At 50.9% G+C, this 26,137-nt stretch overlaps 2 protein-coding genes across 2 annotated transcripts; one reads left to right on the forward strand and one right to left on the reverse strand.

The window, feature by feature from the left end:
- The first annotated feature begins 3,269 nt into the window (after window positions 1-3,269).
- Window positions 3,270-5,399, forward strand: S100A11 (S100 calcium binding protein A11). Its single transcript, XM_062016435.1, has 3 exons — window positions 3,270-3,391; window positions 4,390-4,527; window positions 5,117-5,399. The coding sequence occupies exons 1-3, from the start codon at window positions 3,389-3,391 to the stop codon at window positions 5,267-5,269; spliced, it is 294 nt and encodes a 97-aa protein (XP_061872419.1). The 5' UTR covers window positions 3,270-3,388; the 3' UTR covers window positions 5,270-5,399.
- A 1-nt stretch (window position 5,400) lies between these two features.
- COPA (COPI coat complex subunit alpha) lies at window positions 5,401-26,060 on the reverse strand. The gene is made up of 33 exons (XM_062016432.1): window positions 25,965-26,060; window positions 25,692-25,805; window positions 24,693-24,766; window positions 24,371-24,451; window positions 23,663-23,739; window positions 22,565-22,674; window positions 20,321-20,430; window positions 19,709-19,808; window positions 19,046-19,181; window positions 18,553-18,635; window positions 17,719-17,869; window positions 17,267-17,333; window positions 17,084-17,159; window positions 14,722-14,804; window positions 13,681-13,820; window positions 12,692-12,777; window positions 12,437-12,575; window positions 11,999-12,161; window positions 11,755-11,901; window positions 11,294-11,483; window positions 11,091-11,186; window positions 10,662-10,750; window positions 10,317-10,440; window positions 9,944-10,033; window positions 9,746-9,855; window positions 9,471-9,548; window positions 9,218-9,286; window positions 8,869-9,005; window positions 7,783-7,969; window positions 7,590-7,700; window positions 7,238-7,399; window positions 6,952-7,146; window positions 5,401-6,503 (listed from the first exon to the last, which is right to left on the reverse strand). Exons 1-33 carry the CDS (start codon window positions 26,002-26,004, stop codon window positions 6,444-6,446), a joined length of 3,675 nt encoding a protein of 1,224 aa, XP_061872416.1. The 5' UTR covers window positions 26,005-26,060; the 3' UTR covers window positions 5,401-6,443.
- Between the last annotated feature and the right edge of the window lie 77 nt (window positions 26,061-26,137).

A 26,137-nucleotide genomic window follows, 5' to 3' on the forward strand; every position in this document is an offset into this window, starting at 1 on the left:
GGGGAAGTTCTCTCCTTGGAGCTGCTGGGGCTTCTCCAGGTCTCTGTGAGGATCACTTCTGCTCTCAGCTGAAGATGTCATCACATGGTGGCACAGAAGCTTTTCACACCAAAGGGTTAATGGGGTGCTCTGAGAGGGTATCAAGCGAGTTTGGGGTGGTTTTACAGATCCTCAGCAGCTAAGTAGGCAGAGAATTATCACAGAGAATTGTCCTGCAGTTTCTGCCTTCTTGAATTGCATCTATCCCCCTTAACACAGTATTTAGTCACTTTTCTGCTCCAGTTGGATTCCTTGGGTCTCTCTGTCCTTTATCTCTGTCATCTCTTCTGCCCTGTGGTCTCACCACTCTGCATCTCGCTGCTCCCACATCTCCCCAGCATCATGACTGGTTCTGCTCCTACCTTCACTGTGCAATGCATAAAACAATTAAAGTCCCAGTAGCTCAATCCTGCTCATTCTGAAAAGCCCTCAAGGCTGGGAAGAGGAAAAAAAACCCAAACCACTGTTGCAGACTTGATGGTTTGGGTTGCACCTTTCTGCTCCCCTGGCAGCTGAGCAGACCCCAGCTCCAATCTCATGGAGGCTTGGAAGCAGTTGAGTCGTGCTGTGGTTACTGCAGGGTAATGGTAGTGGGTGGGGAGGGTCTCTTTGCTTCTTCACACTGATGTATTGCATGAAAAAAAACAGAATAAAGAGCTGATGACTGCAGTGCCTGCTGCCATCCTTCACCCTTGGATCTCACCTCTACAGGAGCCTCAGCCTGGTGGGAGGGTGGCACGGGTCAGATCACACACTGCTCCTAATCACAGACACTTCATCCAGACAAGGCTGCTGAAAATCCGACCAAACCCTTTCTGACACATGTCTAGGAACCCACATCCCTCAGAAACTGTGGCATTTGCTACTGATCTGAATGACTTTGGGGGCTCCAGTCACAGGGACCCACATAGGGACATGTGGATGTGCCTGTGCCCTCCAGCTTTCACAGCAGATGTGCACTACAGGGGGAGACAGCAGTCCAAAGCCACCCAGACACACATTTTCCTGGCTACATACACCCATCTGCCTTTTCCCCTGGGCTGCCCCACCCCTGGGACCACTCCTGGATCCACGGGCAGCAGAGAGGCAGCAGCACAGGACAGAAAACACACTGGATCTCACACGTGGTGCACAAGGCTGGAGCTGGAGACATCTAGCACCCTCCCTGGAAGAAAAAAACAGCCCAAACAGGTTTTCATAGAATCATAGAATGGTGGGGTTGGAAAGGACCTTTAGAGATCATCCAGTGCAACCCCCCTGCAGAAGCAGGGTCACCTAGATCATGTCACAGTGAGGTTCCCTTTTCTTTCCCTTGAGCACAACACAAATAATTCCCTCAACACCAGATGGGGCTGTAAGGTTGCAAGAAGACAGAGAAAGAAGCAAGGATCATCCCAGCACCATCTGTGTCTTGCTCTTAAATGCAACTAGAGCCCCCTGGCTGGCAATAGGGCTGGCCAGGAGGAACACAGACATCTCAGGTCCATCATAGCCTGATGCAGCTTGGGGAGCAGCACCTTCTGGCTCACTCAGCCATGGCCACCACCATCCTGGGGTGTTTTAGAGGCAGAGGGACTCAGGAGGGTCTGTCCCACGCAGGAGGATGCACAGGCTGATGCTCTCAGTGACATCCTCTCTGTGCACGTGACAGTCACACGTCCTGGTGACAAACATATGGTGGCACAGATGGTCTGTCTGCAAACAGGGCCAAGGCCTCAACTGCAAACACACACAGCAGCAGCAGGAAACCTCCTGAAATCCCTCACTGCAGCCAGGACAGGGTCAGGCCTCTGAGCCCCTCTGGGGTTTACTCTGGCAAAGGGAGAAAGAGCATTTGCCCCTCTGACCAGCCCCTGCTTTATTGTTGAGGAAGCACAAAGAGGAGTTTGCAAAATGCAGGTGGAAGTATCAATTCCAAGGAGGAGAGCAGCAGGTTCCTGCTCTCAGCTCCCAGCTTTGGAAAGTCTTTTTGATGTACAAGGACTGAAGAGTTTCCTGCCTTGGAGGTGGGGGAGTGGTGGGGGTGCTTCTTCCCTAACCCATGGGAAAAAAGGGGAGTTTGGGGAGAGGAAATTGAGGTAAGAAGAAGATGGCTGTTGCCCTGATTCCCAGCTTTCCCTGCTCCTGCTCTGTGCTGAGTCACAGTCTCCAGCAGGATTTCACAGAGAGCTCCATGCCTGGAGGCTGTCCCAGCTCCCAGAGCACAGCCCGGCTCCCACGCAGGCAGGCACAGCCTGTGTTCCCCCAGCCTCTGCTCCAGGCTCCTCCCTGAAGCTTTTGGGGAAATCTGACATCACCCAGAGCTGGGAGTCCCAGGGAAATCAAGCCCTGGGCAAGTAACCATAGGATAGGCACACAAACATGGGTAAACACGACATATCTGAGCTTCCTGGGCTGCTTGATGGATGGGGAGCAGCCCCAGGTGCTGGTTTCTGAACCAAACAAGCCCCACAGCCCCATTCTCCCTGCTCTGAGCTACTTGGGCACATCACTTGCCTTTCTGAGTGCCTTTAGGGTGCTTCCTGTCCCTCCTCCACCTCTGTGTCTCACTATTTCCAGCCTCCCAGGGTCTCTCACTTTGCCAGTCCCAGGCAGGATGCTGGAACACAAAAGGTTGCACTCGAACAGGAGGAGAAAGTGCTTTGGTGCTGAGGTGAGGGAGCCCTGGCCCAGGCTGCCCAGGGAGGGGGTGGAGGCTCCTTCTCAGGAGCTTCCCAAAGCCCCCTGGACACGTTCCTGAGCCCCCTGAGCCAGGGGAACCTGCTGTAGGAGGGGCTGGGGCTGGAGGAGCTCTGCAGGATCCTGCCCATCCCCCCCCACCGGGATTCTGTGATCAGACAAGGTGGGGAAGCCCAAATCTTGCTGTAGCAAGAAGAAACACTGAGGATGCTGCAGGTAGCAGTGAAACAGCCCTGGCATGGGGTGGGAGGGGAGGGAGCAGTGAAACAGCCCTGGGATGGGAGGGAGCAGTGAAACAGCCCTGGGATGGGAGAGGAGGGAGCAGTGAAACAGCCCTGGGATGGGATGGGGTGGGAGGGAGCAGCCCTGAGCCCCCGGGGAAGAAACAGAATCATAAAGGGATGAGAAAGGAAAGCAGCCAAGGAGGAAAACGAACGTGTAGGGAGTGAAAGGGACCGAGAGCTTAGAGGAGGGGCCCAGCACATTCCTGAGCCCGAGCTGGGGACCAGAGGCACGTCCTGGCCCGCCGTTAGAGCTGCGGTTGCTCAAGGGGCTGAGTCAGCGCGGGGCTGTGCCGGGAAGGGCGCGGCCGTGGCTCACCCCGCGCCCGGCTCCGGCTGCGCCACATCGTGCTGCGGCCGCGCCGAGCGCCTCCTCGCACAGCCCAGCCATGGTGAGTGAGCCCGGGCCCGCCGCTGGGAGGCAGGGGGGTGGCAGGGGGGTAAGGCCAGAGGAGTCTTTCCCCCCCTCCAAGGCTGAACGGGAGTCGTTTGGCCCGGGAAAGAGGGAACGGTGCCGAGGGCTGAGGGAGATGTCTGCCGGGGAGGGGGCTTCGAGAGGGAGGGCAGAGGCTCCCTGCTGCTGGGGGGGACCAAGGGCTGGGATTTGGGCTGTTTCTGCTACCCCCTCCCCTCCTTTTTTCCCCACTAATGCTCCTGACTCGAGGCTGCAGCTCTGCCTCCACTTTCCCCCTCCAGGCACCGGGCAGGAGGTGCAGAGGGACCAAAAGCCCAGGACCTTTGTCTGAGGGCAGAAGCAACTCAGCTCCTCTCACATTAAGCACGTAGAAGGGCTGAACTGGGTCTCAGGCAGGGGAAGACATGAAGATGCTGAAGTTTGGCAGGGACAGGCAGTCCCCATCCAGCTCTTCCCTCCCCCAAGAGCAGAGCCAGGGGGAAGAGCCCCACATCCCCCTCACAGCCCAGCTCTGTCCCTGCCAACTCCATTTGAATCTTCACCCATGGCTCAAGGTTTTTGTGTCCAGACCAGGCAGGGGGAGGGAAAGGGGAAGAGACAGGCTTCTCCTTCCACAAAAGCAGCCCCAGGCAGGCCAGGCTGCAGAGCATGGAAGGAACCAGCACATCCCTGTGGTCACTCCCTCAGCTCATCCCAGTTCAGGACACTCCCCAGATGGGAACTGACACATCCCCAGGGGAGTTTCCATGAGCCACTCCCCACTCTGAGTCCTTCCCTCCATCGTGGTGCTGTGCCAAAAGCACCAGAGACGTTAATACCAAGCAAAAATGCAGCTGGGCAGGTTGGGTATAGGCTTCTGGAGGGAAAAAACAATAGCAGGAGGGTCTCCTTCAGCCCAGCCTTCCTCCAGAAAGAGCTGGGTTGTGTGTCTTGGTCTCTCTGCCTGCAACACTCACCTGAACTTGGCTCCTGCAGCCCACAGAGACCGAACGCTGCATCGAGTCCCTGCTGGCTGTGTTCCAGCGCTACGCAGGGCGTGAAGGGGACAGCTGCACCCTCTCCAAGAGGGAGTTCGTGGCCTTCATGAACACTGAGCTGGCTGCCTTCACCAAGGTGAGTAAAATCCAGGCCAGGACAAGCTCCTGTAGGGTGTATTTCAGCCACCTGGGGTAGTAATTCAAGGTTCTGCAATGGGGTGGGCAATGGGGTCACTCACACCAGAGAAGGTCATCAGGAGTTGGTCTGACCACATTCTGCCTCCCTGTGCCCATCTCTCTCTCATGGTGGGGGTGGGAAGGGCCCTGCAGAGTTCATCCAATCCAAACCCCCTGCTAAAGCAGGTTCCCCTCGCTCAGGGGCCACAGGAACGTGTCCAGGAGGGTTTGGGAAGCTCCTGAGGAGCCTCCACACCCTCCCTGGGCAGCCTGGGCCAGGGCTCCCTCACCTCAGCACCAAAGCACTTTCTCCTCCTGTGCCAGGGGCACTCTTTGTGTTCCAGTTTATACCCATTACCCTTGAGACAACAGAAATAAATTGTCAGCCCATCCTCTTGCCAGCCACCCTTTAAATACCTGTGTTAATGAGATGCCCCCTCAGCCTTCTCCTGGCAGCTGCAGTCCACAGCTGGGGCTGGGGGGATGCGATTCCCCTTTGCCTCAAGGCACATCCATCCCCATCTCTTTGGGGTTTCTTGTTTTTGCAGAATCAGAAGGACCCAGCTGTTGTGGACAGGATGATGAAGAAACTGGATCTGAACAGTGATGGGAAGTTGGATTTCCAGGAGTTCCTGAACCTCATTGGGGGCATTGCAGTGGCCTGCTACGACACCCTGGTTGTTAGCAAACCGTCCCACTAGCCCTGGGCTGCTCTGTCTCCCCAGCCACTGTGAACAAGACCAAGGCAAAGCTGGAAGCAGTTCCTTGAAGACAGTTCCTCCCTCCCCCATTCCTCATTTTTATGTATAAAATAAAAGGGTTTCAATCCTAGTGTAAGGTATGGGTTTTATTTCAGCATGTAGAAGGAAGCAGGAGAAAAGGCAGCCCAGGCACAGAGGAAGCAAGAGCTCTAGGTCCTGCCTTCTGCTTCTCCACTGATGCCTTATCATCCTCACTGCCAGAAACTACCATCTGCCTGGCATGGGAGATCCTCCAACCTGTTTCCATGGGGAAAAGGGACAGGAATACCAAAGGGTCCAACTACAGAAGGCAAATGCAAAGCCAAGAGCATTAGCAGGAAGGATAATCTGAGCAGTAGCAACAGCAATTACTAATAATTAGCAGAAGCAGCCCCTGCTGGCATGAGATATGATGTGAGTACAGCCTCCGTTTTCTGGAAGCCTCAAAAGTCTCTTGAGTGCCAAAAAAAGGAGAGGTGGGGGAAGGTGAGAGGAGGAAACTGACTCTAATCTCTCTTCTGTATCTCAGTAAAACCAACTGAGCTACAAAACAGGAAGATCAAGATGGTCAGTTTACTTTATTCATGAGAAGCTGATTACTCTGAGAAGTGTTGCTAGGACAACAAAACAAAAAGTCAACACTAGCACTTGACTGCTGAGCTGCTCTCCTGAGGGGAGCAGAGTTGCCCCAGAGCAGGGAGAGGCTCTGTGCTGGCCCTGGCTCCAGCCCCTGCTGCATTCCCCAGAGCCAGGCTCTTTGAGCAATTCTTTTGGGAGCCCAAGACTAAAGGATGGAAAAGGCAGCTGCTGCCACTCAGCAGTTGCTACAGACTGGTAATCAAGGCTCAGCAAGAGCCACCCTTTACCCTCTAGAAAAGATTTGCTTGAGGCAATGGTTGAGAGGAACTTTTCAGAGCAGCTGGAGCTGGAAACAGAAGCACAAGTTGCTACTGATGGAAGCAGCTAAGGCTCACTACAGCATTCCTGGGTGGGGAAGAGCAGGTAAGACACAGCACAGGCATGGCCATGGTGATGGGACTACAGACTAAAAGCTGGAATGGTAGGAAGGGAAAGTTTCCAGTGTGCTGTGAGGAGAGCACTTCCCTGTGCCGTGCAGCTGCCAGGCCAGGCAGGGCTAACGGAACTGCAGGGGGCTGATGCGCAGCCCAATGACATCTTTGCCAATCTCTGTCACCTGTGGAACAAAAGGGAGATGATTCATGTTCAAAAGCAACTCAACAGCCCAACCCTGCATGTAGGGTTCAGAGCCTAGAAAGTTCTCAGGGATCAGAGAACTGCTTGGCTGGAAAAGCCCTTGAAGCTGCTGGAGCCCAACCATTGACCTCCCCCTGCCCAGCCCAGCTCTGACCCCTCAGCACCTCAGCTCCACGGCTCTGGGATCCCTCCAGGGCTGGGTACTGCCCCAGCTCCCTGGGCAGCCTGGCACAGGGCTCACACACCTCTCAGGGAAACAGTTCTGCCTCAGCTCCAATCCCAACCTCCCCTGGGGCAACTGGAGCCCATTTCCTCCTGTCCTGACACTCACTACTTGGGATAAGACACTGACAATGAGGAGGAGGCTGCTGGAGGGGATTCTCTAGGGAAACACCAGGAGTTAGGGGAGGGTGGGAGCAGACTCTTACCGTTGTGACACGGCAGATCTGCCCACGGAAGTCAGGGCAGTAACAGGCCCCGCTCAGAGGACACTTCTCCACGGGTTTACCACGGTAGATGGGTCGGTAAGAGGCAGCACAGATGTCAAAGGGGTTGTGCATGTCATAGTTGAGCTGGTAGGTGTCTGTAGGATTCTTCTCACAGGCTGACAAGATCTTACGAGTCTGCAAAAAGCCAAGCCCATCGATCAGGGAGGAAACAGCCCCAAGGGGCTCTGTCACAGATGCTTCTACCCATGAAGCCCCACAGACATACCTGCTGGGCCACCTCAGGCTTTGGCCCCAGCTCCAGCAGCCGCCGGGCAAAGGTTGCAGCTGTCTTGAAGTTTTTGAGTTTGAAGAAGAGGTTGAGAGCAGTTCGAAGCACCAGGATCATGTGGACAGGCTGTAGGTTGGAGTGGGTGAAATAGGCAGCCATCTGCACGAGGGAGAAGGAGGGAAAGAGGGAACACAATCACTACCAACCCTGTGAGAAAGCCCTCCCAGGTAATCACTGCCACTGTCTGCTTTAAATAGCTGGACTCAGGATTCCCAATGCCTTTTGAACCCAAAAGCAACTTCCCCCTCATCTCCTTCAGAGTGGAGAGGTTCACAAGAGCTCTTGTTACCTCACAGATTCGTTTCTGCTGCTCCAGGGTCTCTTTGGGCAGCTTCTTCCTCTCGATCTCCATCGAGAGCCCAACGATGTACTCCCGGCAAATGGCTATGAGCTGCTGGGCCTGGGGGAGGGAGACAGAGTCAGGCCTTGGAGCCTCCTGCCCCACCAGGCAGGCAGGAAACAGGCAGAAGTGTGTCTCTCACCTCAGCAATCTCCTGTTTGTTGTCCACCACCAGCAAGGGGACACTGAGCAAGATGGAGCGGAATTTCTCCACGGCCTCCTCGAACTTGCCGGCTGTAGTGAGCTGGTAACAGAGCTGCAGGCGCTGGATCAGGTCGTTGAGTTTGAGGCCAATGGCAGGGAGGGCATTCTTCAAGCCAGCTTCTTTCCTGGGGGCACCAAAACAGGGGGTTGGGGGGGGTAACAAACAGGATCATTGCAGAGGTCGGGAGGAACACAGACATTGGCAGCTGGACTGTGACTGGTCAGAAACGCTCTGAGCTGGGCCCACGCTGGGTTGCTTTGCCAGTAGCTTTGCCAAGAGCCATCTGTGCCTCCCTGGTTTTGCCACCCACAGTGCCCAGCTCTCCCTGCACTGGCAGAGTTTAGGAAGTGTGACTCAGCTGAGAGGGGCCCTTATCAATGCTGCTCAATCCCTAAAGGGTGGGTGTCAGGAGGATGGGGGCAGTGTTTGTTGTGTGGTGGCCAGGGGCAGGACAGGGGCTGATGGGCACAGGCTGGAACACGAGAAAGTCCTTTGGTGCTGAGGTGAGGGAGCCCTGGCCCAGGCTGCCCAGGGAGGGTGTGGAGGCTCCTTCTCAGGAGCTTCTCAAACCCACCGGGACACGTTCCTGAGCCCCCTGAGCGAGGGGAACCTGCTGTAGCAGGGGGTTGGGCTGGAGGAGCTCTGCAGGGCCCTTCCCGCCCACCATCCTGCCATTCTGTCTACAGTGGCTTCCAGGCAGCACTGTAAAAACACAAGTTCCCAAGACACCACAGACCAGCTGTGTCAGAGGCACAGCATTAAGTGCTAGACACCATCCCAACTGCCTCACCCTGCTTTTACTCTTTAAAAGCACGAAAGCAGTTCTTTAACAGCTTTAGATGTTACCAGCAGGCAGCAGAAAAACCCCACTAAAGACAAAACACTCTCTATTTATATCCAGCAGACGAAGGCTTCTGCCTTCACAAGAGGGGAAAAGACAGTTCTGGCTACAGCTCTCAAGGAATCTGGAGTTACATGGCACAAGGGGATGGGCAGAGAGAAGGAGCAAAGCCCAGTGCTCACCAGTTACGATGTGGGTATCCATACATGGCAGGGAGACATGGCAGGGCTTGGTAGGTCACACGGCCACGGGCATAAGTCTGCAGGAAGAGCTGCTTGTAGGGTCCAAAGTTTGTTACTCCTACTTGGTCATGGAGGAGCTGCAAGAGACACATGGAGCTGCTGAGTAAGAGCTGTCCAAGGCTATACAAAGGCCACACAGATGTCACCCAGACTCATGGCACCTCTGAGAAACCAATCAGCAGAGTGAGTCTCAAAAGGACATAGGACAAAGTTTCAGGCTGGAGGAGAAACAGAAACAGATGAGGACAAAGGCACAATCTTTTCCCTTAGAACTCCAGGGGAAACTTACTCTCATTGCTGTCTCAAAGGAGCCTGCCAGAACGTGGTCAACAGGAAGCTGAGAATTGTTGCACCACACCTACAAGAAGGGAAACACATAGAAGAGGAACCGTGTACATGGACACATTTATCTTCACCTACCCTCACCACCCCTAATGCCCCTTAACAAAGATCCTGTGCTGTGCTCACAGCAAGGACTGAACCCAAGAAAAAGAAGTGCCAAAGTCTAAAGTTTCTGAAAGAGACAAAGATTTGTGCATTACCTGAGTTGGGCTGGTGCCCTTGGTGGGTGGCACAAAGAATCCCTCCTCTGCTGATCCAGATGGACCTGCAGGAACATCCTGGGGGAACACAGGGAGCAGTGATTAGTGTGGAAGCTCCCAGCACTCAGATGAAATCAGAGCTGGCCACAGTTGTGGTGATCAAGTCTCTGAAGAGCCCAGAACACATTTATCCCATCACCACCACCACAAGCTGTCATTGCCTTCCCAAATAACTACAACTGGGCTACTCAAGAAGCCTCCCAGAAGCCTCCTACCAGTTCAGGGGGAAGATCTAAATCTTCTTCGACTTCCCATCCACCTCCTTCTTCCTGTCCTTTACCTAGACCTTCGTCTGCAAAGCCTTCTCCAGCATCCACAAAGCCATCTGCATGGAGGGGACAGAGGGGTAACAGTCAGAGCTGTTACATTACACACATTTGCACTCCTGCAGTAAAACTCTTGGATTCACTCACCTTCATCCAGCTGCAACTCTGCATCTTCTCCCCAACCTTCAGTGCCAACAGTGTCAATATCAATATCAGCAGCCAAAGCACCCCCTTTGCCTGTAAAAGGGTAAAATCCTTTATTTACTGATGTCTTAGGGGGGAGTTCAGGTGTTAAGCAAAGAATTACATTAAGTCAGTCACCCTTCTCAACTGTCAGATCTCATCTTGTGCTAAAAGACTTGAGAGGTTTGCCAAAGCTGCTGCAAATGGCACGTTGGGGTTCTAAGCACTGCTAATACCACACAACAAATGCCAGGTTAAAAGCAACAGCTCAGGAGCCACAAACACCCCTATCCTGCATATGCCAGCTTAATACAACGTTCCAAGTACAAAGCAATACCTTTGCTAGCAATGGTTCCCTCAAAGAATCCCTTGGAGACAGTCAGCAATGGCCAGTTGGTGTCCAGAGGCATGACAGGAGCAGGAGGCTGCAGCAGCTTTGCATTGTGATCAATGTCTGGGATCTGAGAAGAGAGGAGCAGGGAAGAGTTAAGGCCACATAAGGAAAACCCCATCTCCAACAGCACAGTCTCAAGCTTGGTAAGCAGGGACTGGAACAGAGATGGGTCCTCCCTACCAGAAAAGGGCTGCCTAGTCAGTCCCACTAACACCTGATCCCACTGTCATCTCCATCTCACACTCTACAGCTCTCATCATGCAGCAAAAAGCATGAGAGTTTGCTAACCGTTTCCTTTTCAGGATCAAATGTTTCCTTCAGGCTCTCAGCTTCCTCATCCAGCCCATGAGTTGCAGCTGTGAGATAGGCCAGGGACTCTGAAATGAGACACAACATGAGGGTGAGTTCTTCACTGCCTGGAGAAAGGAAACTTCCACCTGCACACATGGCCAAAGGACATATCAGCAGCATGGAAAGGATCACACACCTTTAGGGTTTCACTGGATTTAGGGCTAGAATGTGCAGCCAATGATCATCTGAATACACTTTGCAGTTGATTCAGGTCTCCTGGATTGTATTCCTCAGCTTCTCCCCACCCCACAAGGACATTTGTTAGTCTGATATCTAGGTGGACCTGCTTTAGCAGGGAGAGTGGACTGGACGATCTCTAGAGGTCCCTTCCAACCCCCACCATTGTGTGATTCCCTGGTTACTCACTTTGCCCACAGTTCTTCAGGATCCTCACTCTCTCTGCCACATCCCCTAGGTACAAGGCATTCTGGTAGTGGCCACTCATATCTTTACGGATTTCAGCTAAACCAAAAGGAAGAAAATGAAGTCAGGAGAGCTTTAATCTTCCTGCTCTCCACTGGGAATGACACTCTTACCTCATTCTTCTTTCCCACCCTCCTGGCACTCACCTATCTTCATCATCTTGCGAAGCTTCTCCAGGTTGCCAGTGATGAGGTAGAGGAAGGAGAGCCTGTCAAAGTTCTTGGTGCGCTGGTAGCACATCTCCACAATCTGGTGATTCCCCTGCAGCAAGGCCACTTCTCCCAGTTTTTCCCAGCAATTCTTGTCATCCAGAGCTTTGGCTGCTTCCAAAGCAATCTAGCAAAGAGAATTGACAGTTATAAAGGCTTTACAGAAAGCAGTTTTCTCTCCAGGCTCGTGTTGCTAATGCCTGTGACGGCAAACAAAGGATTACAAGGATTACTGCACTACATCATGCCTCCAGCTGAAGATGAACCTTCATCCTCAACTATCACCTTCAACTCAGACTTCTTTGTCCCACTACTCCTCCTCCTTGAAGCAAAAAGTAAGGTTTGCAAGCCATGCCCTGAAGATGATGCCTTTCCCACACCAATGCCTGCCAGCTCACCTCAATGTTGCCACACTCCAGGGCCAGGCTGAAACGGGTCTTCTCATCCTTGACAAAGTGGAGGGCCACCTCTGGGTAGCCCTTTTTCTGCAGGTAGGCAATGATGGACTGGCCCACAAGTTTAGCATTCCTCACCATGTGCAGCACCTGCAAAGAAAGAAACCCAAGCAGTGAAGCTGTCAACTTCTTTTTACCCTCAGGGTGTAAGTGAAGGAAGAGTGAGGCTTTCCTCCTGTCTCCTCACCTCATCATACTTTCTGTTGATTAGTGCCAGCTTGAATTTGAACTCTGTGGGGTCAATGGTGAGGACCCTGGGGCGACACTCTCTGTCCAGGCAGTAGACATTGTTGCCCTTCACACGGGTGACGTAGATGGGTAGGTCCAGGGTGCGGATAATCCCGTGATCCCTACAGCCACACAACACATCCCTGTCACTGCAGCCCTGACTTCTACACTCTGCATGTTATTTTAGCCTGGCTTATAAAAGCAAGCTCTTGTCAGGTGAACAGTGCAGCCAATATAATCAAATATCAGAGCACAGGGTAAGGGTTTAGCTCTCTCTGGGTGTGTCCATACTGTAATAAAAGTGCTGTTTCACAAGCACCCCAGAAAACAAACCCCCTCAGTAGTCTGCACACAGGCCTGTCAGTTCAAGGAGCCAGTGCAGGGCTCCCAGACTCACCCTGTGGTGACAGCATATTTGATGTGATTGCTGGTGGTATAGATGAAAACACCACTCTCATCCCAGGCTCCACTCTTGACACGGATGTTCTCGTGGATGTTACAGAGCGACTCCAGCTTTCTGTTGCAGATCACGATGGCTGGAGAGGAAAGGCAAAAAGAAGTAAGGCAAAAGAACTAGGGACTCTCTCCCAGCCAAGGAAGCGGCTCACGTCCACCAGGACCCAGGTGAAACTCTCCCCCTGCTACTGCTCACCGTGCTTTGCCAGCAGAGCCACATGGGACATGTCAGCTGACCAGATGACGTATTTCACCTTTGAGATCTTCACTGAGGCCAGAGTTCTGGGAAAGGACAGCACTGATATCAGACCTGAACAATATTCCTCCACAGAAAGCTCTGATCAAGCTCTCTCATTGATTACCAATGACCTATAGCCTGAACCTAATTTGCAGAGGCTCTGAAGCCTCCTGCCCCTTCCCCAGCTCTGTGCCTGGCTCTGGCCACGCTCCAGCCCCTCAGTGTCCCTGTGGCAGTGAGTGAGGGGCCCAGCACTGACACAGCCCTGGAGCTGCAGCCTCCCCAGGGCCCAGCACAGGGGTACAACTCCTGCCCTGCTCCTGCTGCCACGCTGCCGCTGAGCCCAGCCAGGATGCCCTTGGCCTCCTTGTCCCCCTGGGCAGACTAGAACAATACAAAAAAAAAAGGCATATAAACAAGAAAATGAGGCAAGTTCTGGGACATCAGCAATCAACATGCACCATATCCATCTGCAGATAATCCAGAACCTTCTCAAGCCTACAAAGACGGCCAAAAGCCCCAACTCCTTGCCTAGTTGTGGTGAGCAACACATACGCCAGCATGAACGTGCTGCCAAAAGAGCATCGTGAGCAGATACAAAGCCTCGGGGACCAGCCATCAGGCAAGCTGAGCTTGATTGAGTTGGGGTTTTCTGATTTCTCTCCACTTTTACAGCACCCAGTTCTGCAGTCAGAGGCTTTACAAGGGTATGGCAAAACATCTCCCCTGTGCTCAGTGGCACGACGCCCGCAGCATAAATTGCACCTTGGCTACGTTTACACTCTGCTCTTCATAACAGTTGTTAGCTGTGGTTTGGATGAGCCTGACACAGCCTGCAGCTGATGCTGAATTCTGGAGTGCATTAATAGCTCTCACTTGTCCCCAGAGGCCCCCCAAGCCAACAGGATGGCAATATGAGAAAGTTCTCCCAGCAGACTGGATCTTACCGCTTCTGCTGCACGTCAAAGAGGGTGATGGAGTCTGCATCCCTCAGTAACAGGTTCCCTGTGCCAGCATAGAAAATCTCATCACAGTTCGGCACCTGCACCTTCTTGGTGATCTCATTCTTCAGGTTTTTGATTAGGATCTGTCATTTGATGAGAGGAAATGGAACAGCACAGGAGTCAGGTTGGTTTTAACACAAAAAACCCTTCTACCACCAGGGTTATTTTAACTTGGAACTTTTGGACAGTTGAAGCTCAGGGACAGGAGCCCAAATGAAGAGCTGCAGCCCTTCCCAAAGCAGGATCAGACTTTATCCTGCTAGCAAACCCAACCACAGGTTTGAGAAGGGTGCAGACAGAGTGTATCTGTTCTTTTCAGCCCCACTGTTGTCATGACTTGTTTGCAAGCCTCCTCTACAGGGAGTGTATGATCAAAGTAAATATTAGGAGGAAAGTGAGAGAGAACACAGCGTAGATTGGGAAAGGAAACAAGGAGAAGGGGAAGGCAGGTAGGACGAAAAGAAAAGGCATGAAATAAACTTGAATTTACTAAACCAAAAACCCCCCTGAATGAAAAACAATGAAAGAAAAACACAGTATCCTGCATGGGGCTGCTTCTCTTCCCCTTCACGACACGTAAATTCAAGCAGGAAAAGCTTTCCATGACCATCTTTTCCCTTGTGGAGTGCAACAGGAGAAAGAAGCGGGAGAACAAAGAACTTCACTATAGACCTAGTGTGTATTTCCTCAGTACTTTCGCGCTGTTGAAGTGATATGGGTGGCTCCTGACAGCTTTCATTCCCAAATCAAAGGCTTCCAGCAACTGAGTTAGAGATTTACTGTCAGTGAAGTTAAGTAATCTCTCACCTCATCACATCCTCTTTGTGTATGCCTGCAGCCTGCTCTCTGCTGACAACACTCTGCCAGTCTGCTTGGATCCCCAATCATTCTGTTAACTAAATCTCCTCGCTTTCCATCTGCACCCCTCCCAAATGACAACATCCCCTGTTTACAAAGATGACCCTATTAAGCTTGTCCTCTTACCGAATGCATCCGATCCAGGACTGCAAAGCGGTTACGAGCCACCCACACAGCTGTTAGCCCGGAGGAACGTTTCCCTTCAGGGGCTGGGGAGAGGAGAAAAAATACCAAGAGGAAGGCAGTGAATAAAACCTCTGGCAGGCTCTTCCAGCAACACATTAGTCAGTCTTGTTTGATCCCATCTTGGCTGTTGCAGCCGCTTCCTACTAATTCATGTTTAACCTGAGGCTATTCACAAGACTCATTTCCTCCCCTGATGTCCTTTCAGATCTCTGGTGTGGCCAGTGCCAGCCCCTTCTCTCCAGCCAAAGCACAAGTGGCTTGGTTGTGTGGGCAATGCCACTGCTTGGCACCGTGGTGAGGCCAATCCTGGGTGACAGCACCGTCTGTCAAGCTAACGAGCAGAGCCTGGCTGGCCAACCCAAGTGAGCAGCGAGGGTCTGAGCTTCAACAGAAGCCCCCCTCCCACCATCCCCCCTCTCCTCTCTGCCCCCCTGCAAACCGATATAACGAGCTGGAGGAGAAAGGCTGAGCTCTCCCCAGCACACAGCTGCTCTCTCAGTGTTAAAATGCTAATGCAAACACAGCAGTGGGAGAGCACAACAAGGTTCGGAGCCGAGGAAGGCTTTTCACAACAGGGGAAGGGAACAGAGAGGTGAGGTGAGAGAGCTGCTGCTGGTTTGGTAAACTAAAAAGGTCCTTTAAGTTCCTCAGCACCTTTTCTCAACAGTCCTGCTGCTCTACGTGAGTGTTTTGGGAGACTCACGCTACACCAAGTGCCATTTCCCTGTTTGTGGCACAGCTACGTAGAATCATTAGGGTTGGAAAAGACCTTGAAGATCATAAAGGCCAACCACACTACCAAGCCCAGCACTAAACTAAATCGTATCCCCCAGCACCTCATCTATGCATCTACAGGAATGGGGACTCCACAACCCCCCTGGGCAGCTCCTTCCAATGCTTAATAACCCTCTTGGGTGAAAAAGTTCATCTTAATGTCCAAGCTAAACCTCCCCTGGCTCAACGTGAGCCCATTTCCTCTTGTCCTATCACCCTAACAACTGAGGACTTAGCCCTGAGAGCCTCCCCCCTCTGCCCTCATTTACTATCCAACACAAGAAAAGCCTTGCCTGGATTCAATGCCCAGCTCCACCTGGGGACTTCCAGGGGCAGTTTTTCCTCCATCTCAGCATTTTCACTGGCTTTAAGTTTTTAATACTGATGAGGCAGGAAAAAAAGTGATTGAAATCTTTTACTCAGAAGGCTGTTAAAGAGTGATAAGGAAGTTCAGCTTATTTACCTGACCTACAAGGGAAGCTGAAGGACATACAGCTGCCAACTCCAAAGCTCACCTACATTGTAGTCCTGGGAGATCATCAGAAAGTTGCATTTAGAGCAGCTTGTTGGAGAAGATACTTCTCAACCAGAAGAACTTCATGCTGCTCTTGAAGATGGATTAAAAGTGCATGAGCCCTAAACATTTCCTCCTTTAGAAGAATGATACTGCTCCTCATTTAAATGCTCACAAGCTGGGTGTCCCCAGACAAATTCAGCTTTGAATGTCTCAATGAAACTAAGCAGTTGGAATGGACCTGGTAGCATTTCATCTCTATAAAATTACTAAGAAGCTCCCTCTCCCTTTTTCTCTCTAAACACACCTGCTGCCTGGACTCTAGCAAAGAAATCTTCCCTTCATCCCACTGGTACACATCAATAAATCTATAAACAAGTGAGTTGGATTCCAGTTGAACTCATTCATCAACTCCCACTCATCTGAAAATCTTTACTGCAGTGAGGACAGAGGCAGGAAGAACCAGCTGGAGTTTCAGATCCCAAATGGAATCCAGAGTTAGGAGGAAGATTTCTTTTTCCTCTTTCGTTCCTAAATCACATTTTGTCTTGTAAATTGCCCCAAAACTGATGTGGAATTTGCTTAGAGGAAGAACTGACTGCTGGCACTTTGGCACTGTCACTTTTACAGCCACTTTTCAGAGCATAAAACCCTCTTAGAACAAAAGATATCTGGTTAAACAGAATCCATCTCTGTTGACAGGCCAGGAAAGCTGCCTGCTGAGTGGAAAGGGAAACCAGAAAGTTCCTAATAACAAAACTATAAAATATATATTTGTAGCAGTAAAAGTTTGGGATGAACATGAATTTTTCAAGTCAGTGCAGTGTGATATAGTGAGCAGGAAGGCTGCCAAATGATGTGTGCTGCAGGGAAACAGGGAGAAAAGAGTCCAAGCAGAGAGGCTTAGAGAAATTAAGCTGGTTTTTTTACACACACAGTTTGGGGAGGGGAGGAGGGGATAGCTACACAGGAATAAACATTCAGAGGGATTAATGTGAAATAAGAAATGCCTACCATCCGGATTCTGGGAGTCTGCATCCTTGGGAATGGTGTAGAGGTCATAAGTGCTGTTCTCCAAGTTGCTGGCTCTCTGCAGGGAAGGAGAAAAAGAACATTCTGAGGTAGGATTTCACACAAAGCAACGTTCACAGCCTCACAGAAAGTTCTTCAGCACACTCAGTGGCAAAACTGACTTACTGTGCAGAGAAGAACAGTATTCTCAGCTGGGTTGTAGGACATGTTGAACACAGGGAACTTGGAACCACTGAAGAAGAGTCATGAAGAGACAGTTAGAGAGGACCAAGAGGACTTCTACCAAAGCCCTGATCGTTGCCCTCCGTTTTCACACTGAGAAGCAGAAAAGCTCTGTTTTGATGTACTTCCTGAATCAAAACCACTTGGAATCACTCAGAAAAATCAGTGTTTTGTAAATGAAAGAGCTGGTACTTCAGTTTGGAACTTAAAGCCAGTCAATTTCTATCTTACACTCAGGTAAAACTTGACCTTAAAAACTTGTAGGCTTTGCAAAGCTGAGAGCAAAGGCCAATCGAAAGCGAGGTGTGTGAACACCACAGTGCGATCTGTCTGTGAGTGATCCAGCTAACAAAGGATTCAGGATGCTGTTAATACAATGAGCACCCAGCTCCCACCTTCGCAGCTGCATGACAGCCACATCTTTGGAGCTGTTGAAATCAAGTTGGCGGAGGAAACGGTCCTTGACATAATAGAGCATGTTCCCGTGCACGGCGTACGCAGGGCGCTCCCTCTCCAGCTTGAACACGATCATGCCACCATCATGGCCTGAGAAAACAAAGCAAGCCAGGGTTTAAACACATGAATTCAAGCCTGTGGGTTTCTTCATTGGGAAAATGACACTACCAAGCCCTTCAAAGAAAGAGAAGGCTGAGGGAAGCCATAATCAGTGACCGCCAATCACATCCGCTGCTCCTCAGCCTGGCTGGATTTAGTGGTTCCACTTCCTCCCTAAGTGCTCGTCCCCCTTGAGGTTCCCTAATAAATCTCTTCTAGAAACATTTTGCCACACTAACACATGAGTTTCTTCAAGTGTTAACAGTGCAGCATGGGCTAAGAGCTGTTCCAAGATGCAGTCTTGTTCTAGCTTTGAACTACAGCTGATATAACGAGATTGTGTCCCTCTCACAGCTCTCAGACACTGCAGGAATCACAGAATGGTGGGGGCTGGAAGGGACCTTTAGAGATCATCCAGCCCAACCTCCCCACAGAAGCAGGTCCCACCTAGATCAGGTCACACAGGAACATGTCCAGGTGGGTCTTGAAGCTCTCCAAGGAAGAAGAGAGGGTAGTTAAATAAAGATCCCTTTCCATGCAATGCATCACTAAAAACATCTGCAACTCAGTGTGTTCTGCCAAAGGAGCTACAGAAAAGCAAATCCTGTATGGATTTCCTACACAGAGTGCATTTCCTCTTCACAGCAAGCTGTTAGAGGGTTTTTTTTTTTTACCTGCAGCAAAGAGGTTGAGGTTGGGATGAGCAGCCAACACCCAAAAGCGATCGTGATCCCGCCGGAAGGTCTGGACACCCGTGCTGGAAGTGCAACCGAAGGGAAAAAGGAAGAGAAACAAAAGATAACCCTTGGTGGAAACTTTAGCTCCCAAAATGAAGACCCTAAGCTTTGCCATATCTCCAGCACACTGTACAAGGAGTCCACAGTTCCAAATACCACATTCAAAGCCTTCTGTCAAATAATACATTCAACAGCAGCATCATCAGACAAGGCAGCCCTCTTCACTTGCTTTCAGATAATTACAAGCCTTGCTCTTCACACACATCTCAAAGGGACAGAGAATGTGAAAAACATGACTTCACTCATGAATTATCAAACAGCAGCAGTGGTGTTTTAAGAGCTGTCAGTGTTCAGTTTCTCTAAGAGTAACTGTAGGTCCTTCATGAAGTTTCCTAATAAGATGGCAGTCAGCTGCCTGACAAGAACCAACCGTTTGGACATATCCCAGACACGGATGCTCTTGTCCTCTGAATTGCTGAGGATGAGTTCCTGGCGTGGGTGAAAGACGGCACATGAGACGTTGTTGTAATGCCCCCGGCAAGTGTCAACCTCCCAGGCCTTGGATTCTTAAGCAGACATGGAAAAGAACGAGGAAAATAACACTTAGGTTAAGCTCTGCCATAGCAGAAGTACAGTAAGCACTTGATGATAAAGCAAACTGCATGGGCCACACCTGGTCACGTTTATGGTCTCTGTCTACCCACTACAACAGCTCACCTAAGAGAAATGGGTCAGCCAGATTACTGAAGATAGTTTAACTGGGCTGAGCTGACAAAGCACAACCACTCCTGATGGAAGGCTTTTGGTTCTCCCATCACCTCCCTTACTTATTCCATTGGTGCATCCTCAAAAACACTTGAGTCAAGTTTTTCTACTCCTTCAAGCTTCTGCTCAGCAGCGTGTGCAAAGCAAAAGCCAGAAGAGGCTGCTAGAGAACCGAGCTCTCCTCACACTGCAAAAGCCAGTGCTGCTGAGGATTACTTACCCCTATCACACAGGCATACTGGCAAAGTGTCAAGTTACCTCTATGTTCAGCCTCCAAACATACATTTCAACTCTTTAACCCCGTTCTGTCCCTGCAGAAGCTTCTCACCGTTCATCCGCCAGATCTTCACTTGTCGATCGTCGGCTCCCGACACAATGAGCGGCATCGTGGGGTGGAAGGCAGCCCAGTTCACACCCCTGTCGTGGCCCTACAGAAAGGAAACAGTCCCAGGGAAGGATGAGGCAACAAAGGCTGCAGAAAGGTCTGCCAAGATCAGCTTTCAACTCTTTTTATCCACCGTGCTGCTCATAGCAAGTGCTGGGGATACTGTTCTGCACCACTAGAGCAAAGCTGAGGCTGGGCAGCAGAGCAGCACCACTTCCTAGCTTTAACAAGCTGGTCCAGAAGGCTGTCTGTACCATAATCTCCTCTGTTGCTCCCAGTAACACGAGGTAATAACATCTGTTATTTGACCAAGCTTTTGGCTGTAGAGACCAAACCATTATCTGTTTGGTTACAGCACAAACATCGGCAGATTTCAGCTTTTCAACTCAGGGAAAGTCAAGCTGTCATCAACAAGAGCATTTAACTCTACAGAGCTGAGGCAAGGGCTTCAACTCTTCTTGCCTCTGCCATTTTTCTGAGCTTTTAGAGGTTTGTATCTGGTTTTCTTTCATTAAATGCATCTGCAAAGGTTGCACAAACACATTGAGACTGTACCTCAAGAACGTGCTTCACAACCGCATCCGTTGTCCCAAACAAATCCACTCCTGTTATTCCCCTGACATCGGATTCCACAGCTCCAGGGGACAGGTTCTTCTTCCTGAGGCCTTGTGGAACAAAGAGGAAGCAGAACCAGAAGAAGCAAAAACTCTGTTACCAAGACAACGTTTCTCATTCAACTACAAAGTCAGACACTGTCCTGGGCTGTTTATGCACATCTTCAGGTGTGGAAACTGGCAACTTGAAAGAGGATGAGAAACATCCAGGAAACTCTTCCACTTCCTCCAACAGCACAAGCTCAGATTAGACACACCAAAAGGAAAGTCTGCATTGCAGCAAACTCTGTAGGATCAGTTCAGAAAGGAGGCCTGACACAAGAAAAGCTGATTATTGTAGTTTCTGAGTAAGGGACTCATTCCATAGCACTGGTGAATACAGCACAAATGTTCATGCATTTTAATACATACATAAACCAGGTTTATTCTGACTGCATTCACAAATGTCTCTCTCAGGAGATCAGCAGGAAACAGACCCTTTCACCTTTGTTTTGGATTCGAGCTCCTTTATCTTGGTTTCAAACCAAGCACTACCTGGACGGGAACTGAAAACAACAGGGCCACCTTCACATTCCAGTGCCCACTTCAAGTCATGCTCCTCATCCCTCACACTCTCTGCTTAGGCTGATGGTTTTGGGAGGAGGATTTGGGAATGTGACCTTTAAGCTCACTTAGTTGAGTGCTCATAATCCCCAAACCTGCTGAAAAAAAAAAAAGCCATTTCCCAGTGCTGTGGGCAGCCAGTTAAGGGCAGCACTCAGGAATGGAGTTAAAGCTCAACACCAAATGATGCAGGATTATGTGCACAACAGCCATCAGACAAACTGGGGAAATAACTCTTCTCTGGAGACTGCTAGAGCCAGAACAGAATCCTGCTAAGGTCATTTTGGGACTAAAAAAATACATATATCAGGGAGGGGAAATGTATTTTGAATCTATTTCTCATCTCTCTGTAGGTTTTGCCACACACCAGTGTTCTCACAGAGCTGTGTCTGACTGGAGCAACAGCTGAGTCAATAATTCAGCACGTCTCTAAAACCCCCTCATCACATATCAGCTGAGGGAGGGGGAAAAAAAAGCAGCTCTGTACTATCTCCAAACCAATTTGGCAGCTGGAACTCTGCTGAGAGAGAGCATTTGTGGGAGAAGGCAGCAGCAAAGCTTCCTGGCAGAAGAGCTGTTAAAACTCCCTGTGCTGGCAGTAGAGAGAGGAGGACAGGTTTTAAATAACCAGGATATCCTGTCCCCAGTCCCTGCTGTTGACACAGCTGGTCACGTCTGAGTGTGTGCTACAAAGAACACAGCATGCCCAACCAAAACTGCAATGGCGAGAGCGGCAGGTCGGATGAAGCCCTGTCCCCAAAGCAGTTTGTTGTTGTCACACCATCAGTCCTGTCTCCACCTGCCTCCCTCAGCCCTATCTAATATGTTCTTTATTTCTAGCTTTCCACCTCAGGCTCATATTTCATTCCATCAGGTCACTTTGTGGCCTAGGGATAAGTAAGGAACAGCCAGGAGAGCAGTAAAGGAGTTTTGACTTGCACCTCCTGCTCTGATCTTTAAGGCTGTGCTTTATGAGATGGACAAGCAGGCTGAAAAAGTTGAGAGAATTCTTAACAACATCATCTTTCTGTCACCACCCACAGCCAGGCTAAAAAACATCCAACCAAAAACCCCCCAAACTCTTCCCTTTTTTGCCATCCAGAGGCCTTTATAGCTTTCCTTCAGAATGAATGCCTTCTTACTTACTACTTCTTCCCTCCAAGAGGGAAAAACATGGACTAGATGACACCCAGAGGTGTGTCCAGCTAATATTTTACAACCTCAAGGAAACTGAAGGAAAATAGGTACCTGTCAGTAGAGAGTTCTTTCTTTCCTGCAGTCAATAGGCTGCTCTTCCAGGCTACTCATTCCTTCCCCAGAAATGACCCTTTTTCAATCCTATTTAAGATCCTGGGAGGCAGAACTGATGCCATTTAGCCCTCTACAGAGGACTCCCCTATCCAGAGTGTTTGCCTAGCAGCAAGTCCAGCACCATTTCTTCAGCAAAGATTCCCATCCAGTGAAACAAAACCAATTCTCCCATCCCAAACCAGTCTTTTGAACCTCCGGTTGCTTTCAGCAATTGCAGTTTTGAAGGGGCTTTTGCCACTGATCTGGTAACCCCTTGATCTGGGCAGCTCACCAGAAATATCCCAAACGCGCACTGTCTGATCCAAGCTGGCTGACACCACCAGGTCCTCAGAGGGGTGGAACTGGGCACACATCACATAGTGGTTGTGTCCTGTCAGCACACTACAAGAAGAAAAAGGACAGAAAATACCATTTAAACACAAATGTATTCATACACGTTGTGGTTTGCACCGATAGGTCCTGTATCAGGAACAGTGTTGTCAGCAGGAGCAGGGAGCTGATCATTCCCCTGGACTCGGCTTTGGTGAGGCTGCACCTGCAATACTGTGTCCAGCTTTGGGCTCATCTCTACAAGAGGGACATTGAGGTGCTGGAGAGGTAGCTACCAAGCTAGGAAAGGATTTGGAGCATGTCTCACATGAGGAAGGGCTGAGGGATCTGGGGCTGTTGAGCCTGGAGAAAAGAAGCTCAGGGGAGACCTTCTCCCTCTCTACAACTACCTGACAGGAACCTGCAGCCAGGTGGGGGCGAGTCTGTTCTCCCCAGTAACAAGCAATAGAACAAGAGGAAACAGCCTCAAGTTGCTCCAGGGGAGGTTCAGGCTGGATGTGAGGAGGAATTTCTTTGCTGTCAGGGTTGTAAGGCCTTGGAACAGCTGCCCAGGGAGGTGCTGGAGTCACCATCCCTGGAGGGGTTTCAGAGCCCAGTGGATGTTGCACTGAGGGCAGTGGGCTGGTGGGTGATAGGGCTGGGACAGAGGCTGCACTCCATGAGCTTAAAGGTCTCTGCCAGCTGAAACCATTCTGTGATTCTATGACAGCAATAAGCTCAGTCCTGGGAGGGATGGTGAGGAATGGAGGATTGTTGAATGCTACTCAAGAGTGAACAGGACCAGAGAGCAGCCAAGGGCTGGGCTTCTGGCATCAGTAACTTCCCAGGCTTCAGAACTTAACAAGTATTATCTTAACTTCAAAAGACTCTCCACCAACAGACACATGAATTCATCAACACAAGCCCAGTGGCAACAACTAAGCACTTCTCTTTGGTAGTTCTGTTCAACTCAGCACAGCTTCTGCTTGAAACCCGCAGATGAAGACAGCTCACCCCCAGCCAACAGTTATTTGTTTTTCAAAGCAACCACTGATTTTACCAGACACAAGTTCTGGACTGCCAGTTCCAAACCCGAATGGTCTGGTCATCAGAAGCGCTCAAGATCCAGGGATATTCCTAAAAAGACAAGAGTATTCAGTTCAGGAAGCAATACACACCTCAGGTATTCCAATTGTCCCCAGAAATGACCCTTTTTAAATCCTAAACAAGGGCCTGGAAGGCACAATCAATGCCATTTACAGCTCTACAGAGAGTTACTGTATCTGGAGTGGCCTCCTAGCAGCAAGCCCAGCAGCATTTCATCAACAAAGTCGATGAGGGGACAGAGTGACCTTCAGCAAGTTCCCTGATGGCATCAAACTGGGAGGAGTGGCTGATTCACCAGAGACTGAGCTGCCAATCAGTGAGCTCTGGGCAGGCTGAGGGTGTTGTATCCAGTGACAGGACAAGGGGTGATGGAAAGAAGCTGGAACACAAGAAGTTCCACTGAAACACAAGGAAAAACTCTTTCAGTGTTGAGGTGAGGGAGCCCTGGCCCAGGCTACCCAGGGACGGTGTGGAGGCTCCTTCTAGGTGAACCTGCTTTAGCAGGGGGGTTGGACAGGATGATCTCTAGAGCTCCCTTCCAACCCTCACCATTCTATGGTTTCTTTAGCAAAGATTCCCATCCAGGGAAGCAAAAGCAATTCCCTTTCACCCTCCAAGGGAGCAGACACCCAGCCCTGAGGCGAGGACGAGCAGAGCTTACATGGTGGAAGAAGGTGGTGCGAATATAATCCAGGTGCCCCAGCAGAGTGAAGAGGCAGCGGCGCAGTTTGTAATTCCAGACCTGCACAGAAATGAGGACATGTGCCCCAGCCTGGGTGATTTTGGGTGCATTCTCACAGCTCACTTCACAACAAGCCTCCTTCTTTCATTTTAAACCATGTTTTTAGTGAAAGCTTCAAGACTGCAACTCGCTGGAGTGAAGTCTGACATGATTTCCCTCCCACACACACTCTTCCTCATCCTTGAGCCTTCCCTGGATGATGCCCTTCAGGGAACAAGAGTTAAAAGGGTGACATTTTTACCTTTATTTTGTAATCATCACCTCCAGAAACAAACAGAGGCTGCTGTTTGTGGAAATCAATGCCTCGAACTGGCCCTGTAAACAAGAAAGAGCAGGTTGGATACAGCAAGGTGACTGACAGCAGTCCTTTGGACTACTTGCAGACTCCACTTTGCATTCCTCCTCCCTCCTGGTGCTACTGTCAAATTATGGAGCTTCAAAGCAACAATAAATAGTAACTCATAGTCTGAGATCCCATTCCTTTCCACTAAGATGGAAAGGAACCCATCACAGCACATCCAGGCACTCTGCAGCTCTACTGGCAGGTGGACTTTCACACCAGAAACAAAAGCACTGCCTCATTTTGTGGATGTGCAAGCAAGGCTCAGAGGCAGCAAAGAAATACAGGCAAAAAGGGTGGTTTGCCCAGGGAAAGTGTGGAGGCTCCTTCTCTGGAGATTTTCAAGAGTGCCTGGAGAGGTTCCTGTGTGACCTGACCTACATGGGACCTGCCTTAGAAGGGGGTTGGACTGGATGAGCTCTAAAGGTCCCTTCCAATCGTCATCATTCTGTGATTCTGTAAAAGTGAGAAGCCAAACTACCTAAGAGGAGACTGTAGGGAAGTGGGGGGTCAGTCTCTTCTCCCAAAATAATGAATGACAGGACAAGAGGAAATGGGTTCCAGTTGCTCCAGGAGAGGTTGAGGTTGGAGCTGAGGCAGAACTGTTTCCCTGAGAGGGGTGTCAGCCCCTGTGCCAGGCTGCCCAGGGAGCTGGGGGAGTGCCCAGCTCTGGAGTGATCCCAGAGCCGTGGAGCTCAGGTGCTGAGGGCTGGGGGTCAGTGCTGGGCTGGGTGAGGGCAGAGCTGGGACTCCATACCCTTCAATTTCTTTTCCAACCAAAATAATTCTATGATCCTCTGGTTCCAACAAGCAGAAGCCTCAGTCCTACACCAGCACAGCCCCTCTCCCTCCCCTCGCACCTCAGCCTTCCCCTAAAACCACCTCCCTTCCCTCACTGACCGTCGTGCTCGTCGAACTTGTCGATGAGGGTGCACATCCGATAATCCCACAGCTGGATGACTCCATTGTGCAGGCTGGTGAGGATCCACGGCCGTTTGGGGTGAAAGCTGAGCCCTGCCGAGGCAGCGACAGACGTGACAACGGGGCCTTCGCGGCCCTGGGACCCCCGACCCGCCTCAGGGGAGACTCCAATCTCCCCCCCCAACCCAGGGACGCCGCGGGACCGCCCCAGCTGCTCCCAGCGCATGCCGAGCCCCTTCCCCGCCGTTTTACCTTTCACCCGGGCCGACTTCGTCTCGAACTTGGTCAGCATCGCCCCCAGCCCCGGCGCCTCTGCCTCTGCCCCGGCCCCGCTGCTCCACGTCGGCGCCCCTGAAGTACCGTGTGCTACGTGACGTCACTTCCGCTTCTCCACCACCGAGTCTCAGTCCTCCCGCCGCACAGAG

The sequence above is a fragment of the Colius striatus genome, chromosome 29, assembly GCF_028858725.1.
Source record: "Colius striatus isolate bColStr4 chromosome 29, bColStr4.1.hap1, whole genome shotgun sequence".
In the NCBI taxonomy this organism is placed as follows: Eukaryota; Metazoa; Chordata; class Aves; order Coliiformes; family Coliidae; genus Colius; species Colius striatus.

What these genes read in the sequence shown, in the direction of transcription:
- S100A11 (XM_062016435.1), top strand. An exon ending in AGCTGGCTGCCTTCACCAAG is followed by an intron (nt 4,528 to 5,116) that starts GTGAGTAAAATC and finishes TTGTTTTTGCAG; the next exon opens with AATCAGAAGGACCCAGCTGT.
- COPA (XM_062016432.1), bottom strand. Translation starts at nt 26,004, where the DNA reads ATGCTGACCAAGTTCGAGACGAAGTCGGCCCGGGTGAAAG. An exon ending in GTGATGATTACAAAATAAAG is followed by an intron (nt 24,452 to 24,692) that starts GTAAAAATGTCA and finishes ATTTCTGTGCAG; the next exon opens with GTCTGGAATTACAAACTGCG. An exon ending in CCTTTGAGACAGCAATGAGA is followed by an intron (nt 9,006 to 9,217) that starts GTAAGTTTCCCC and finishes TGTCTCTTGCAG; the next exon opens with CTCCTCCATGACCAAGTAGG.